Below are 15,711 nucleotides of genomic sequence, written 5' to 3' on the forward strand. Positions count from 1 at the left end.
TTCCCTGGTGGCTCAGTGGTAAATAACCCGTGTGCCAATGCAGAAAATGTGGGTTCACTCCCTGAGTCGGGAAGGTCCTCTGGAGAAGGATATGGCAACCCACTCCAGTATTCTTTCCTGGGAAATCCCATAGACAGAGCAGTCTATTGGGTCACAGAGTCAGACACAACTTAGTGACTAAACAATGATGAAACACTGGTGGTGCTTTAGTCCCTAAGTTGTGTCTGACCCTTGGGGCCCCATGGACTGTAGCCCACTAGACTCCTCTGTCCATGGGGTTTTCCAGGCAAAAATACTGGAGTGGGTTGACATTTCCTTCTCCAGGGGATCTTCCCAACCCAGGGATTGAACCCCCATCTCCTGCAATGGAGGTGGATTCTTTACCGACTGAGTTACAAGGGAAGAAATTGCCAGACTCTTCCCACCTTGGTTGTATCACTTTGCATTCCAGTCAGCAGTGGATGAGAGTTCTTGTTGATCTGTATCCTTTCTAGCATTTGTTGTTAGTGTTCTGGATTTTGGTCATTCTAAGAGCTGTGTGGTCATATCTCATTGCAGTCTTAATTTGCAATTCTCTGCTGCTGCTAAGTCGCTTGTTGTGTCCGACTCTGTGCGACCCCATACTGATGAGGTATAATGTTGAATATTTTTTCTTATGCTTGTTTGCCATCTGTATATCTTCTTTGATGAAGTGTCTGTTCAGGTCTTTGCCCTTGTTTTAATTAGGGTGTTTTATTATTATTGAGTTTCAAGAGCTCTTTATAGTTTAGATAACAGTCTTTATCAGATTTTTTTCCTATTTTTTGGCTTATCTTGTCATTTTCTTGACCATGTCTTCTGTAGAACAGAAATTTTCAATTTTAATAAATCCAGTTTATCAAGTATATCTTTCATGGATTGTGTCTTTGGGTTTTATCTGAAAAGTCATTGGCATAGTCGGGTTTATCTAGATTTCCTTTCATATTATCTTCTGGGAATTTTATAGCTCTGCATTTAGTGAAGAGGATCAACGAGCCTCATCATGAAGGTGAAAGAGTGAAAAAGCTGGCTTAAAACTCAACATTCAAAAAACTAAGATCATGGCATCTGGTCCTATCACTTCATGGCAAATAGATGGGGATAATGTGGAAAGTGTCAGATTTCATTTTCTTAGGCTCCAAAATCACTGCAGATGGTGACTGCAGCCTCGAAATCACAAGACCCTTGCTCCTTGAAAGAATAGCTATGACGAACCTAAGCGGTGTTATTAAAAAGCAGAGACATCACTTTGCCGACAAAAGGTCTATATAGTCAAAGCTGTGGTTTTTCCAGTAGTCATGTATGGTTGTGAGAGTTGGACTATAAAGAAGGCTTAGCCCCAAAGAATTGATCGTTTCTAACTGTGGTGTTGAAGAAGACCCTTGAAAGTCCCTTTTGTACATAAAGGAGATCAAACCAGTCTATCCTAAAGGAAGTCAACTCTGAATATTCATTGGATGCACTGGTGCTGAAGCACCAGTACTTTGGCCCTCTGATAGGAAGAGCTGACTCATTGGAAAAGACCCTGATGCTGGGAAAGATTGAAGGCAGGAGGAGAAGGGGACAACAGAGGATGAGATGGTGGGATGGCATCACTGTCTCAAAGGACATGAGTTTGAGCAAAACTCCAGGAGATACTGAACGACAGGGAAGCCTGGCATGCTGCATGGTTCATGGGGTTGCAAAGAGTCAGACACGACTGAGCAACTGAACAACAACAGCAATTTAACGTTTTGTCTGTGATCCATTTTGAGGGAATTTTTGTGAGGGGTGTGAGGTCTGTGAGCCATTTTTGTTTTTGCATGTGGTTGTCCAGTGGTTTCAGCACAATTTTTTGGAAGGATTTTTTCTCCATTGTATTGCCTTTGCTTATTCAAGTCAAATATCAGTTGACTCTGTATGTGTGGATCAATTTCTGGGCTCTATTCCATTTCATTGACCTGTTCTTTCACCGGTACCAGTGTTTTGATTACTGTAACTGTATGAAAGTGAAAGTCGCTCAGTCCTGTCCGACTCTGTGTGACCCCATGGACTGCAGCCTGCCAGGCTCCTCTGTCCATGGGATTCTCTAGGCAAGAATAATGGGGTGGGTTGCTATTCCCTTCTTCAGGGGATCTTCCCAACCCAGACATCAAACCCAGGTCTCTTGCATTGCAGACGGATTCTTTACCATCTGAAGCACCAGGGAAGCCCACTGTAACTGTATAGTAAGTCAAAAAGTCAGAACACTAAGTTCTCTGACTTTAATCCGTTTTTGGGGGTGCTAATATAAATAGTGATGTGTTTTAAATTTCAAATTCCATTTGTTTATTGCTGGTATATAGGAAAGCAATTGACTTACTTAACCTTTATCCTGCAATCCTGTTATAATCCTGTAGTAGCTGTAGTTTTGTTGATTCTTTTTTGGATTTTCTTCATAGACAATCCTGTCATCTGTGAATATGAACAGTTTGATTTCTTATTTCCCAATCTGTATCCTTTTTCTTTTCTTTTCTTATTTTACAGTACTCGCAGGAATTTCCAGTTTGACATTGAAAAGGAGTGGTGAGAGGGGACGACCTTGCCCTGATATGGGTATTAGCTGAAAAGTGTCTAGTTTTTCACCATCAAGTGTAAAGTTGATGTGCAAGTTTATTGTACATACTCTTTATTGCATTGAGAAGGTTCCCCTGAAATCTGCTGAGTGTTTGTTTTTTTTTAAATCATGTTGGATTTTGTCAAATACTTTTTCTTCATGTATGTATGTGGTCATGTGATTTTTTTTTTTTTTTTTTCTTTAGCTTGTTGATAGAATGTGTTACGTGTATTGATTTTTGAACATTGAACTAAGCTTGCATATCTGGAATAAACCCCACTTAGTTCTGATGTAGAATTCTTTTTATACATTGTTGGATTTGATTTGTTTCTATTTTGTTGAGAGTTTTTGCCTGGGTTCCTAAGAAATGTTGAAAAGATGGATTTTTGTCACTCCAATTTAAGTCTGTCTTGGTTTTCTGAAGTGTGATACTCATCTGCAAGTTTAGTGTGAGAGAAGCTGGCTCATATTGTGATATGTTTTCTCTCTCTGATGAACCATACCTGTGAGTTGTAAAAAGAAGAGAAGTTTTTCAAATGTTTTAGCATTGCATCTCAAACACGTGCTCAGATGTTTTACTACTATTTTCAGCAATCATAAAATTCTTTAAAATTGCTAGTAAAATTACTCATTTTCTCTGTAAGCTAGTAAACAGTTTGTAGAATATCACAGGACCCTGGACCAAGTTTTGAGTAACAGTCTTAACAATACACGATATACTGCCTCTTGATCCTTTTCTCGTCTTAACAACCTAGTCTTAGAATTAAAGGCTTGATTCTTAGTCTGCAATAGCATTTGTTACCTTCTTGATAGATTTTAAAAACTTTTCATTGTGAAAAATTTCAAACAAGTACACATACAGAGAGATTGGGAGAATGAATTCTCATGTAAATCCATCACCCAGTTAGCAACACATGTCCAGTCTTGTTTCATTTATATTCTTCTTGCTTCTCCCCAGTGGATTTAAAGCAAATTCAAGACATAATGCTATAAATAACTCAGCATGTGTCTCTTAAGAGAGAAGTACTCTTTTAGAAACATAGATACCATACTGTTAATCACACCTTAAAATTTTAATAACTTCTTAATATCAGTTCCGTGTTTAATTTTTAGCACATATTTAAGTTTTAATATGGGCTCCTCTGGTGGTGCAGATGGTAAAGAATTCACCTGCAATGCAGGAGACTTGGGTTCAATCCCTGAGTTGGGAAGATCCCCTGGAGGAAGGCATGGCAACCCACTCCAGTATTCTTGCCTGGAGAATCCCTAGGACAGAGGAGCCTGGCATGCTGCAGTCCATGGGGTTGTGAAGAGTCAGACATGACTGAACAACTAAGCAGAAGTTTTAATATACACAAGCTCAGAGGAATTTACTGATTGGATCTCCATGGAATCAGTTTGAGTCTCTATCCCTTACGATCCTATAAACTGCTAGTTGCATCTCAAAACTCAGTTGCATTCAGGTTTGATGCATTATTTGGCACAAATAATTCATTGGTGGTATTATATATGAATTTATAGATATAACTTTGTTTTAGAAATAGGATTTTGATACTGTTTAGGTATATTAAGTGATCATTAACTTAATATTAAGTGCATATTTTAAAATTTGGGCTTGACTGTTGGAGTGTGTCACAGATGGAGCAGGGAAAAGTTAAAAAGTGTTTATTTGCAAAATGAATAAAGTGAATCTTCTTAAAGACTCGATCCCTGGGTCAGGAAGATCTCCTGGAGAAGGAAATGGCAACCCACGCCAGTATTCTTGCCTGGAGAATCCCATGGACAGAGCACCCTGGTGGGCTACAGCCCATGGGGTCACAGAGTTGTACACGACTGAGCACACAGTATACCATTAAAGAGCATTGAGGAGAGTTCCCTGTGCTGTACAGTAGTGGGTCCTGATTAGCTATCTGTTTTATGTATAGTAGTGTGCGTATGTCTATCCCAGGCTCCCAATTTATCTGCCCCCCCCAAAGTGAGTCTTTACAGAGAAGAATGTGAGACTCTGCGAGTTAGGGTTTTTACAAACTGCTATATTTATTTGTTTTTGGCTGTGCTGGGTCCTCACTGCTGCATGGGGGCTTTCTCTCGTGGCAGACAGCAAGGGCTACTCTCTGGTTGCGGTGCATGGGCTCTAAGGCGTGAGGGCTTCAGTAGTTGTGGCACAGGAGCCCGTTGGCTGTGACTCACGAACCTGGACTCAGTAGTTGAGGCGTATGGGCTTAGTTGCTCCGTGGCATGTGGAATTTTCCTGGATTAGGGGTTGAACCCATGTCCCCTGCATTGGCAGGCAGATTCTTATCCACTGTGCCACCAAGGGAGTCCCTGGAGATCATCTTAACTCATTTTTTCACACATGAGAAAACTGAGGCTCTTGGCAGTAAAAATGATTTATTTTCTGTCTCACAGTCTTTGCTCTAATACAAGGCCATGGATAGGTAGTGAAATTCACACATGCCTATCATTTGGGGAGACTTTGCCCTTTTTCAGTTGTCTCAATGAAAATGGAAGGTTTTCTGTTGATGTACTTTTAATTGATATACTTTCATTTCTTCAGTAGTTTGGATAAGTGTATTGGTTTAAGAGAAGTCAAGCTGACTTTTATATTTTCATCTCCAGGGATTGCCTCCAGAATAAAAAATACTTAAAAAGCATTTTATAGTCAAAAGCCATGATGTATATATGAGGTTGTTTTTTTTCTTTTTCCCATTCAATTTTACATGGAAAACTTAGTGTTATCTTGTTTTTAGAAATAACTTTTTAGGTCCTGCTTACTTAACTTTTTAGCCATTTTGCAGTAGTTCTCAATCTAGATAAGCTTTGGGAAGATTCTGTGTAACTTAAAAAGCTAATAAAATTTGACCAAGTGTGTGTTTTCAAGTTTAGTTAGCTTGTTTAGAGATTGTCTGTTATTAGTTATCTAGGAAAGACTGTTTAGTGAGTCACTCAGTACAGTTTATTAGTTGTCCAAATCCTGGATAATGGGAATAAGTGACTATGGGCTGCAGTATAAATGTATTTTTACTACCTTGTCTGTTTAGTACAGACTTCGGAGCCAGAATGCCCAAGTTCAAGTCCTGGCTCTGCCACACAGCAGTTTTGTCACTTCAGGAAAGTTATTCAACTTTTCTTTTCCTGTTTCCAGTCTTTAAAATTGGAGATTATATTAATAGTAATACCTGTTTCATAGAGTTCTGAGGATTAGATTAGTTAATAATATATTCAGTACTTAGAACATTATCTGGCATATAATAAATGCTTACGTGTTAGCTATTTTCTTTTCTTAGTTGGACAAGGCTGACCCTGGCAAAATTGTGAAATAGACAAAGTTGGCCTGTACACTCATTCATCTCTAATAGTTGGGTAAGCAGTCCTTTCTCAAGCTACTGCTGTCTTTGGCATTCCTTCCTAGGTTGTCCTTTGCTAAACTTCTGTGTGCTTGTTCTCCCTGCCTAAGCAATGAAAACGCAACTCATAAAATCCCCACCCTATTTTCCTGTTATTCATTATAGTAGGAATTGTGAGAAAAGTAATCTGATTGGATGACTTCACACTGTTAATAAATAAAATTTGTGAATAACTTCTTTGTAATAGCTCTGAGTTGCTTTTGCCCTGGAATATTTCATTCATTTGCTTCTGCCTGCTTTTCAACTTTTATATCAGAACTCAATGATTATTTAAAAAATTTCTACCCTTTCTTTCTCTGTCATACAGAAAAGATAGTGTTTGGTTAAAAAGATGGCCTTTAGTTGGGCTAGGTTTGATCGTGACTTTTGGTTCCTATCCGGGCTTCCCTGGTAGCTCAGACAGTAAAGAATCTACCCACAATGTGGGAAACCCAGACTCAATCCCTGGGTCAGGAGGATCCCCTGGAGAAGGAAATGGCAATCCACTCCAGTATTCTTGCCTGGAGAACCCCATGGATATTGTTTGCTTCCTGCGGATATTGTTAATTGGGACTAATCTGTTCAGTGTGAACAGAGGATGGATAGGATGATAAAAACCAAATTCGGAGTGAAGTAACATGTTCATAGCTTTTGCAAAATACAGTTGTTTTACTGTATTTTAAATGCTGGCTTGATGTGCACTCTTAAAATAATCTCCCCACTTGTGTGTGCATTTAAGAAAAGCCATAGTCATCTTTTATCTAGTTAAATTGCAGGTGTCCTGAGCATAAGGACAATATTTTATCTCATGGATACATCTTTGCACATTTCTGAGTGTGTAGTAGACCTCCTGTAACTAGTCCTAGGTTGTTAAATTAGTTTTGTTTATAAGGACTGTAATTTGTGGTGCATGATTGACCTGTGATGTGTCTGAAACTGTGTATAAGAAGCATGCTAAGATGGGTTCTGCAGTAGCTCAAGATCAATCTGTGTGTCCATCTGTTATTGTATTTATTACTCCTCCTGTCTTTTTTGTTACTGTCTAAAAACTTGAGAGTACAGAGGAAGTTGGTGAAATTACAGATAAAGCCCTAGTATGTAAATAGGTAGAATTTCTCCTGAAATGACTGGGATTCAGATTTTGAAAAGGAGCCGTACTATTGTTTGAGATTTGACATACTGTAAATTAACCTTGTGTTTATGTATCAGTGGGGTACTAGTTATCTGGTGGTTTAAGAGAAACCATTAACATTGTAGCTTTTATTAATTTTCCTAATTAACACAGTGTTGACTTACTGAAATGTAAACTTTATATTCTTTGTTATATTTTAAGGACTTAGGTTTGTTAGAATGAAGTTGTAGTGGTTGTACTTGTAACTGCCAGTAAGGCATGGTGCCAGTAAGGCCAAAGTCACCATGACAGTGTTAGTTAATTATTATTATTTTTAACTATGGCTGTCTGGGGAGGCCTTACAAATAGCTGTGAAAAGAAGAGAAGCAAAAAACAAAAGAGAAAAGGAAAGATATAAGCATCTGAATGCAGAGTTCCAAAGAATAGCAAGAAGAGATAAGAAAGCCGTCTTCAGTGATCAGTGCAAAGAAATAGAGGAAAACAACAGAATGGGAAAGACTAGAGATCTCTTCAAGAAAATTAGAGCTACCAAGGGAACATTTCATGCAAAGATGGGCTCGATAAAGGACAGAAATGGTATGGACCTAACAGAAGCAGAAGATATTAAGAAGAAATGGCAAGAATACACAGAAGAACTGTACAAAAAAGATCTTCACGACCTAGATAGTCACGATGGTGTGATCACTCACCTAGAGCCAGACATTCTGGAATGTGAAGTCAAGTGGGCCTTAGAAAGCATCTCTACAAACAAAGCTAGTGGAGGTGATGGAATTCCAGTTGAGCTATTTCAAATCCTGAAAGATGATGCTGTGGAAGTGCTGCACTCAATATGCCAGCAAATTTGGAAAACTCAGCAGTGGCCACAGGACTGGAAAAGGTCAGTTTTCATTCCATCCCAAAGAAAGGCAATGCCAAAGAATGCTCAAACTGCCGCACAGTTGCACTCATCTCACACGCTAGTAAAGTAATGCTCAAAATTCTCCAAGCCAGGCTTCAGCAATATGTGAACCGTGAACTTCCTGATGTTCAAGCTGGTTTTAGAAAAGGCAGAGGAACCAGAGATCAAATTGCCAACATCTGCTGGATCATGGAAAAAGCAAGAGTTCCAGAAAAACATCTATTTCTGCTTTATTGACTATGCCAAAGCTTTTGACTCTGTGGACCACAATAAACTGTGGAAAATTCTGAAAGAGATGGGAATATCAGACCACCTGATCTGCCTCTTGGGAAATTTGTATGCAGGTCAGGAAGCAACAGTTAGAACTGGACATGGAACAACAGACTGGTTCCAAATAGGAAAAGGAGTACATCAAGACTGTATATTGTCACCCTGCTTATTTAACTTATATGCAGAGTACATCATGAGAAACACTGGACTGGAAGAAGCACAAGCTGGAATCAAGACTGCCGGGGGAAATATCGATAACCTCAGATATGCAGATGACACCACCCTTATGGCAGAAAGTGAAGAGGAACTAAAAAGCCTCTTGATGAAAGTGAAGGTGGAGAGTGAAAAGGTTGGCTTAAAGCTCAACATTCAGAAAACGAAGATCATGGCATCAGGTCCCATCACTTCATGGGAAATAGATGGGGAAACAGTGTCAGACTTTGTTTTTTTGGGCTCCAAAATCACTGCAGATGGTGACTGTAGTCATGAAATTAAAAGACGCTTACTCCTTGGAAGAAAAGTTATGAGCAACCTAGATAGCATATTCAGATAGCATATTCAAAAGCAGAGACATTCCTTTGCCAACAAAGGTTCATCTAGTCAAGGCTATGGTTTTTCCTGTGGTCATGTATGGATGTGAGAGTTGGACTGTGAAGAAGGCTGAGAGCCGAAGAATTGATGGTTTTGTACTGTGGTGGTGGAGAAGACTCTTGAGAGTCCCTTGTACCGCAAGGAGATCCAACCAGTCCATTCTGAAGGAGATCAGCCCTGGGATTTCTTTGGAAGGAATGATGCTAAAGCTGAAACTCCAGTACTTTGGCCACCTCATGCGAAGAGTTGACTCATTGGAAAAGACTCTGATGCTGGGAGGGATTGGGGGCAGGAAGAGAAGGGGACGACAGAGGATGAGATGGCTGGATGGCAGCACTGACTCGATGGACCTGAGTCTGGGTGAACTCCGGGAGTTGGTGATGGACGGGGAGGCCTGGCGTGCTGCGGTTCATGGGGTTGCAAAGAGTCAGACATGACTGAGTGACTGAACTGAACTGAACTATTATTACTATTATTTTAACCAAAGTAATTTTGTCCAACTTATCCACACATTGCTTGGAAGGGATCTTCTTAGCGAATATGTTTAGTATACAGATGAGATAGATAACAGTGATCTCTGAAGGAGGTGAAGGTCAGCATATTTTTTGGGTCTTACTGATTCTTAATCATTTGTACATGATTTCACACAGATTTAGGACTCTCAGAGGATGTTTAATGGCTGCAAAAGTCTGTGCACTTGTGTCCTTGCCACCTCAGGACTTGAATACTTAACCAGCTCATGTGTGCCTTTGGCTTGGTACCTATTGTTAGTGCTAGGCACTGTCTACTGAGGTCTTGATACAGGAGTGGATCCCATCCTCTAGAATCTCTCCTATTTTTCCTGAAATTGCTCAAAAGCTCCACTCCTTTCTCTGTTTAGGTCACTCAACATGGTCTCCTCTCTGGATTTTTCTAAACATAGGACTGGTCCCCATTCCATGCCATTAGAATCTCTGAGCCAAAGTTCTTGACAGCTTGGCTCTGCTGTGCTCACTCAGTCCTGTCTGACTCTTTGCAACCCCGTGGACTAGACCCTGCCGGGCTCCTCTGTCTATGGGGTTTTCCAGGCAAGAGTACTGGAGCAGGTTGCCATTTCCGATCTTCCTGACCCAAGGATGGAACCGAAGTCCCAGGCGTCTCCTGCATTGGCAGGTGGATTCTTTACCACTGGTGCACCTGGGAAGCTCTGATTGAAAACCGAGTGTAGGAAATGATACAGCACAGTGTTCCACAAATCAGTGTTTCAGAAACTAGAGCCAAGAAGACATACAGTAGGTGCCAAATGTGGATGGAAGTGTTGTGGTTGCTTGGGGTGTATATACTTGAAATGATTTGAAAAACTTTATCAGAGAGATGAGATTTGAACTAAGCTTTAAAGGAAGAGTAGGATTTGCCAGAACTGAGTGTATATGTCTGTCGTGCTTGTTTTTCTCAGGTAATGTCTTCATGTGTATATTGTGGAGGGCTGGTAGTACATGAGTGGGTCTGGGGTGTGTGCTGTGTTTGTGTGTTGGGAAGGAGCTGAGAGTTTGTGCTGTTATAGAAGAGTTTCAGAATGAGGGCCTTGTTATTAGGATTATTTTGCGAACGGTGAGCTGGATGGATTTAGAAAGGGAAGGCGCTTAGGAGGCTATTAGAGTAGTTCTGACCTGAACTGAAAAAGGGTTGATGGCTGCTGAAATGGAAAGAAAACTGATTGTACAGAAACCACTGGAAAGAATCTATGGGGTGAAGGCAGAATTCAAGATGAGTCTGAGTTGCTGTGCTGGGTCCAGTAGTGTTAGTGGTGTCCTTAATGGAAACCGGAGAGAGAAGTCAGCCTGGGGTTTGTTGTAGGTGGACGATAAGAGGTTTAGTGTGGAATGCGACAAGCTGTTGGAGTCCTGCAATGAGGTGAGATTTGTAGACAGACGGTCCACCATATCATGAAGCTTTAGGATCTTGCTCAAGACCAGTTGTTTTTTCTGTTGACTGTTACGAGGAAGACAGTGATGTAGAAAGATGCTGAGGGGAAAAGAGGAAATGACTGTGGAATTTGGAGCTCAGAAGTTAAGCATAGTACTTTTTTAAAATATAAATTTTGCCATTCAGAATTAACTTGTGCTAATACTTTAATAGAACCTGAAAATTCAACATGCTTGGAGTATCCTTCTAGTTTTAGCTTTCATCTTTATTCCCCTAAAATGCTTTCTGAGCACTTGTAAATCTGCACAGGTTTATGTTAATTAATACCTACATTAACAATTTACATTAAAAATTAACATTTGTATTACTAAATATAGGCTTACTAATAAAGCTAATATAAAACTGATATCTTAGACCTTCCTTTGGATAACTGGTTGTCATTTGACACTAACTGGCAGTTAAGTTTCTGTCAGTTTATTTCTCAAGGAGTTTGTATTTGGTGAGGACCATTTCACTTCTCTAGTTCTCCTTCAGAGAGTTTTAGTAGGTGGTTGGGGGAATTTGTAGTGTATTTACAATTTTGAGTAATTGACCTCAAAATAGATATGTTTCTTCGTAGTGTTTAGTAATGCTTCACAAGGATGGTCTGCTGCTGCTAAGTCACTTCAGTCGTGTCCGACTCTGTGCGACCCCATAGACGGCAGCCCACCAGGCTCCCCCGTCCCTGGGATTCTCCAGGCAAGAACACTGGAGTGGGTTGCCATTTCCTTCTCCAATGCATGAAAGTGAAAAGTGAAAGTGAAGTCGCTCAGTCGTATCCGACTCTTAGTGACCCCATGGACTGCAGCCCACCAGGCTCCTCCATCCATGGGATTTTGCAGGCAAGAGTACTGGTCTAATTCACTGCTAAGCATGACAGTATAAAAAATGTTTAGTTAGGAGCCCCTCCCTTTTGCTAGCCACTGACTCATGCATGATAATACTGAGTTTTATTAGTGTTTGAACTTGGAAGTATATCAAAAACAGTTGTGAATTTAATACTAGAAAATGGTTAATATACTTGGAGACATTATTCAGTCTGCAGGTAGGGTTTGATGTATAGATTTGTGGACTCTTTGGTCCACAAGATGGGAACTGCTGCTATTGCATTTCAACCAAGGAATATTTAAGAATAGTAGTAGTAGTTGTATCTCATGCCCCTTGAAGGGCACTTATTATATAGATTTTATTGTTACTTTGTGTACCAGTTAGCTGAAGTATGATTCACTGGATAGAATTTGGAAAGCTGTGTTTTATGCAAAAGTAGGCTTGTAAATTGGATATTTGAATATATGTTTACTTGAAAGATATTTAATAATGGTTTTATTTCAGTGTGCAATATTAACTCTTAGAGCTGGTTGCTGTTAAAAATAATTTCATGTTCTTTTTGGGATGTTTTGACTTTGGTAGAAAAGTGTACTCAGTATTAATGTCATCTCAGTAATGCAAAATCACGTAGTTGAACCGATGTTATTTTTATTCTTCCATTCCATTTACTGTTACCACAGGTGCAGATGATGCTCTGAGATAATTCTCTCTAGGATTTTAACTTTGTAAAAAAGTTTTGTAGTATTAAATTCACAACTGCTTTTAATTATATACTTCCAAGGTCAAACACTATTAAAACTATGAGTACTATGATGCTTGGGTCAGTGGTTAGCGAAAGGGAGGGGCTCATAAGTAAACATTTTTTATACTGTCATGTTTAATAGTGAACTAGACCATACTCGTGAAGTATTACTGAACACTACAGAAGAAATATATCTATTTTGAGGTCAATTACTCAAAATTGTAAATACACTACAAATTCCCCTGTAGTTAAAACTGAATTTTAACTTTCAGTTATAAAAAATCTACTCCTACAACATCTCAGTAGAGTGTATACATATGTATCATTGTCTAATATAATGCACTTACCTCAGAATTCTTTTTTTTTTTTTTTTTTAACTTGAGCTTGGTTTTGGTATTCCTTAGTTACCTGAATTTTGGGGAGGGGTAGGCTATGTACCGGGCTTCCTTGGTGGCTCACAAGGTAAAGAATCTGCCTGCAGTGCGAGAGACCTGGGTTCGATCCCTGGGTTGGGAAGATCCCCTGGAGGAGGGCATGGCAACCCACTCCAGTGTTCTTGCCTGGAGAGTCCCATGGACAGAGTTGCCTGGTGGGCTACAGGCCATGAGGTCACACAGAGTTGGACACGACTGTGCGACTAAGCACACAGCACACACAGGCTATTACCAGGCTCACATGATGATTTTTTATTTGTTAATGACAGGGTCTTTTGTTTGTTTTCTGTGAGACATGGACATTTAAGTTATGCTGGCACAGTATTAATTCCATGAAGATTAGCTAAGGTAATGTAAGCCACAAACTGTTTAGATGAGACTATATCAAAGTAATACTTATCAAAGCAGGCGTGAATTTTTGAATGTGAATGTTTTAAATATTGAGATTACATATCCTTGGATATGTACATTATGTCATTTGTTCTCGTCATGTTAAGTTTCTATTTGCTCATTTTAGTTTCCAGTAGCATGAGCAAGTAATTTATATTTCATTCCTGAGAAACCAAAGGAAGAAACTGCCTAATGAATATGAAAGTTGCCATTAAATCTCAATTGTCCATTTTATGGATGCTTTTATGATTTTAGCCTTTGCCCTTCAACACACTTTTGGGTTGCTGTCAGATTGTATATAATCAGTAGGTTCAAACTAAATTTAAAAATCTAAGTAGATAAATAACAAATTACCTGGATTTGAGAAAAATGAAGCTGCTGAATGAGAAAAGGACTTCAAAGTTAAATATAAGTGCTATGTGTGTGTGTGTGTGTGTATATATACACACTTGCTTTTTTCTTTTGGTTTATACCATCTTTCCCTCTGCAATAATAATAAGTGATACAGGTAGGAATTGACTTATTAGTACTACCAACTTAAATTGTAAGTCAGTCAGTTGTGTCCGACTCTTTGCGACCCCATGGACTATATATAGTCCATGGAATGCTCCAGGCCAGAATACTGGAGTGGGTAGCCTCTCCCTTCTCCAGGGGAATCTTCCCAACCCAGGGATCGAACCCAGTTCTCCTGCATTGCAGGCGGATTCCTTACCAGCTGAACCACAAGGAAAGCCCAAAAATACTAGATTGGGTAGCCTATCCCTTCTCCAGGGAATCTTCCCCACCCAGGAATTGAACCGGGGTCTCCTGCATTGCAGGCAGATTCTTTACCAACTGAGCTATGAGGGAAGCCCTACTACCAATTTAAGATGAATGATAATAGTGCATACACACATGTGTTTAAGGTTTTAGGGGAAAAATATCTTTCCTGTACCTAATTTGACTGACCAACCCAATCAGCTGACTCTTTGCTATATTAAAATTCTAAAGATCGGAGTCCATTATTAAATGAGTAGGATTAGAATAGAGAATTTATAAAAATAAAGCCTTTTTTAAAAAATAAATACTTTTGGATAAAGTAGTAGGCTTCAAGTGAAATTCAGTTTTGGTCTCCTTTACAGGAATAGCTATTCACAATTCTGCAGAACCACTTACTACATTTTGCAGTATCTCCTGAGGAAGTCAGAATCTGAGCCACCATGACGACTGAGTCTTGTCTTTGTTCTGATTTATAAACTGTGCTTTCATTCTGACCATGTACAACAAGGTGGAGGTTATAGCATGGAAACTAAAATCTTAGTAAGTGTGATTTTTATTTTAGCTATTAAATAGTAGGCTCTCTTATAGTGAAATTGTCCTCTTAACAAAGTTTATGCTATTAAAAGGAGTGAGGACTTGGCAAGCAGGGATGTAATAATACACTTCTAAATGAAAGATTTTGCTTTCCAGGTTCAAAAGGAAAAATCCTTGAGAAAGAGAAGGAAAATTTTCTTTTACTTTCCCTAGATTTGTTTCACTTTTCTGGTTTCACATAGGTAGCAGGATGATACACATTTAGTTGAGAAAGGGAGTTAAGAAAAGGGAAAGGCTGGCTTTTGTGGCCAATGTCTAAATTCAAGCCATTAAAAAAAATCATTACATTTGCTGTGTAAGTATTTATAAGTTGGTTGTCATTAAATAATAAAGTTTTCATAGTTTGTAGTGTTAGTAAGTCCAGTGTAGAATCCTAGGAACCTTTTAAATAGTTAATGTAATTGAGTGCATTTTAAATATTGAATATTTTGAGTATAAATATTCAAAATTATATTGGAGTCATTATGCTAGTGGTTATCGCAGGGATGTTTTGTCGATTGGTTGTCCTGAGAGTACGTAAAGTGCGGTTTTTACTTTTCGCACTCTAGACGGAGCAAGATTTTGAGGATATAGGCTATCAAGGAACATTATCTTGTTTCACATTGTTACTTTGTTAATTGTAAGCATTACTCCTCAACATCTTTTCTACCTGTGCTTATTAAGAGCAGTGGGGAATGAGCACATTTAGGCTGCTTTTCTCCCTTAGGAAGAACGATAGAGTTGACTGATCTTCTGAATTCTTTAGTGAATCAAACATCGTGGTACTATGCCTCAATAGCATAATAGTCTGTTGCTCATAATTTAAGAATGTTATGTGTTTAAGATACATGGTTTGTGTTCTATCCCTTACCTTTGAATCTTTTAATTACTGGTTATTTTTATAAATTGATGGTGATGACCTGGCTGAGATGAAACATTTCTGTGAGAGGCTTCCTGCTTTAACCTCCTTCCCTCTTAGAACAAACTTCCTTTTGCCTGTCTCTCTTGCATTCCAAAGTACATTTTCATTAAATCCCCAGGTCTAAGATTTTTCTTTGGGAACTATCTCCAGTGTCTCTCTGGAAATTTAAAAAAAAAAAGATTTCAGTAAGAAATGTTACATGCATATCTTGAGAAATTGATATTTTATAAGGTGAAGGTTACTTTTATA

The 15,711-nt window shown here is 39.0% G+C and overlaps 1 protein-coding gene across 2 annotated transcripts in view; it reads left to right on the forward strand.

Annotated features, from left to right (window-relative positions):
* ZRANB1 (zinc finger RANBP2-type containing 1) overlaps positions 1-15,711 on the forward strand; it is a 72,399-nt gene that overhangs the window by 13,260 nt on the left and 43,428 nt on the right. Inside the window, exon 2 of one of the 2 annotated variants that reach the window (XM_025274344.2) lies at positions 14,330-14,507. The exons of the other annotated variant lie outside the window; for it this stretch is intronic. Coding sequence (XP_025130129.2) covers positions 14,464-14,507 — 44 coding nt within the window. The 5' untranslated portion in view covers positions 14,330-14,463. The remainder of the gene's footprint in view (positions 1-14,329; positions 14,508-15,711) is intronic. 2 annotated transcript variants of the gene reach the window in all.

Source organism: Bubalus bubalis, chromosome 23, assembly GCF_019923935.1.
Source record: "Bubalus bubalis isolate 160015118507 breed Murrah chromosome 23, NDDB_SH_1, whole genome shotgun sequence".
NCBI lineage: Eukaryota > Metazoa > Chordata > Mammalia > Artiodactyla > Bovidae > Bubalus > Bubalus bubalis.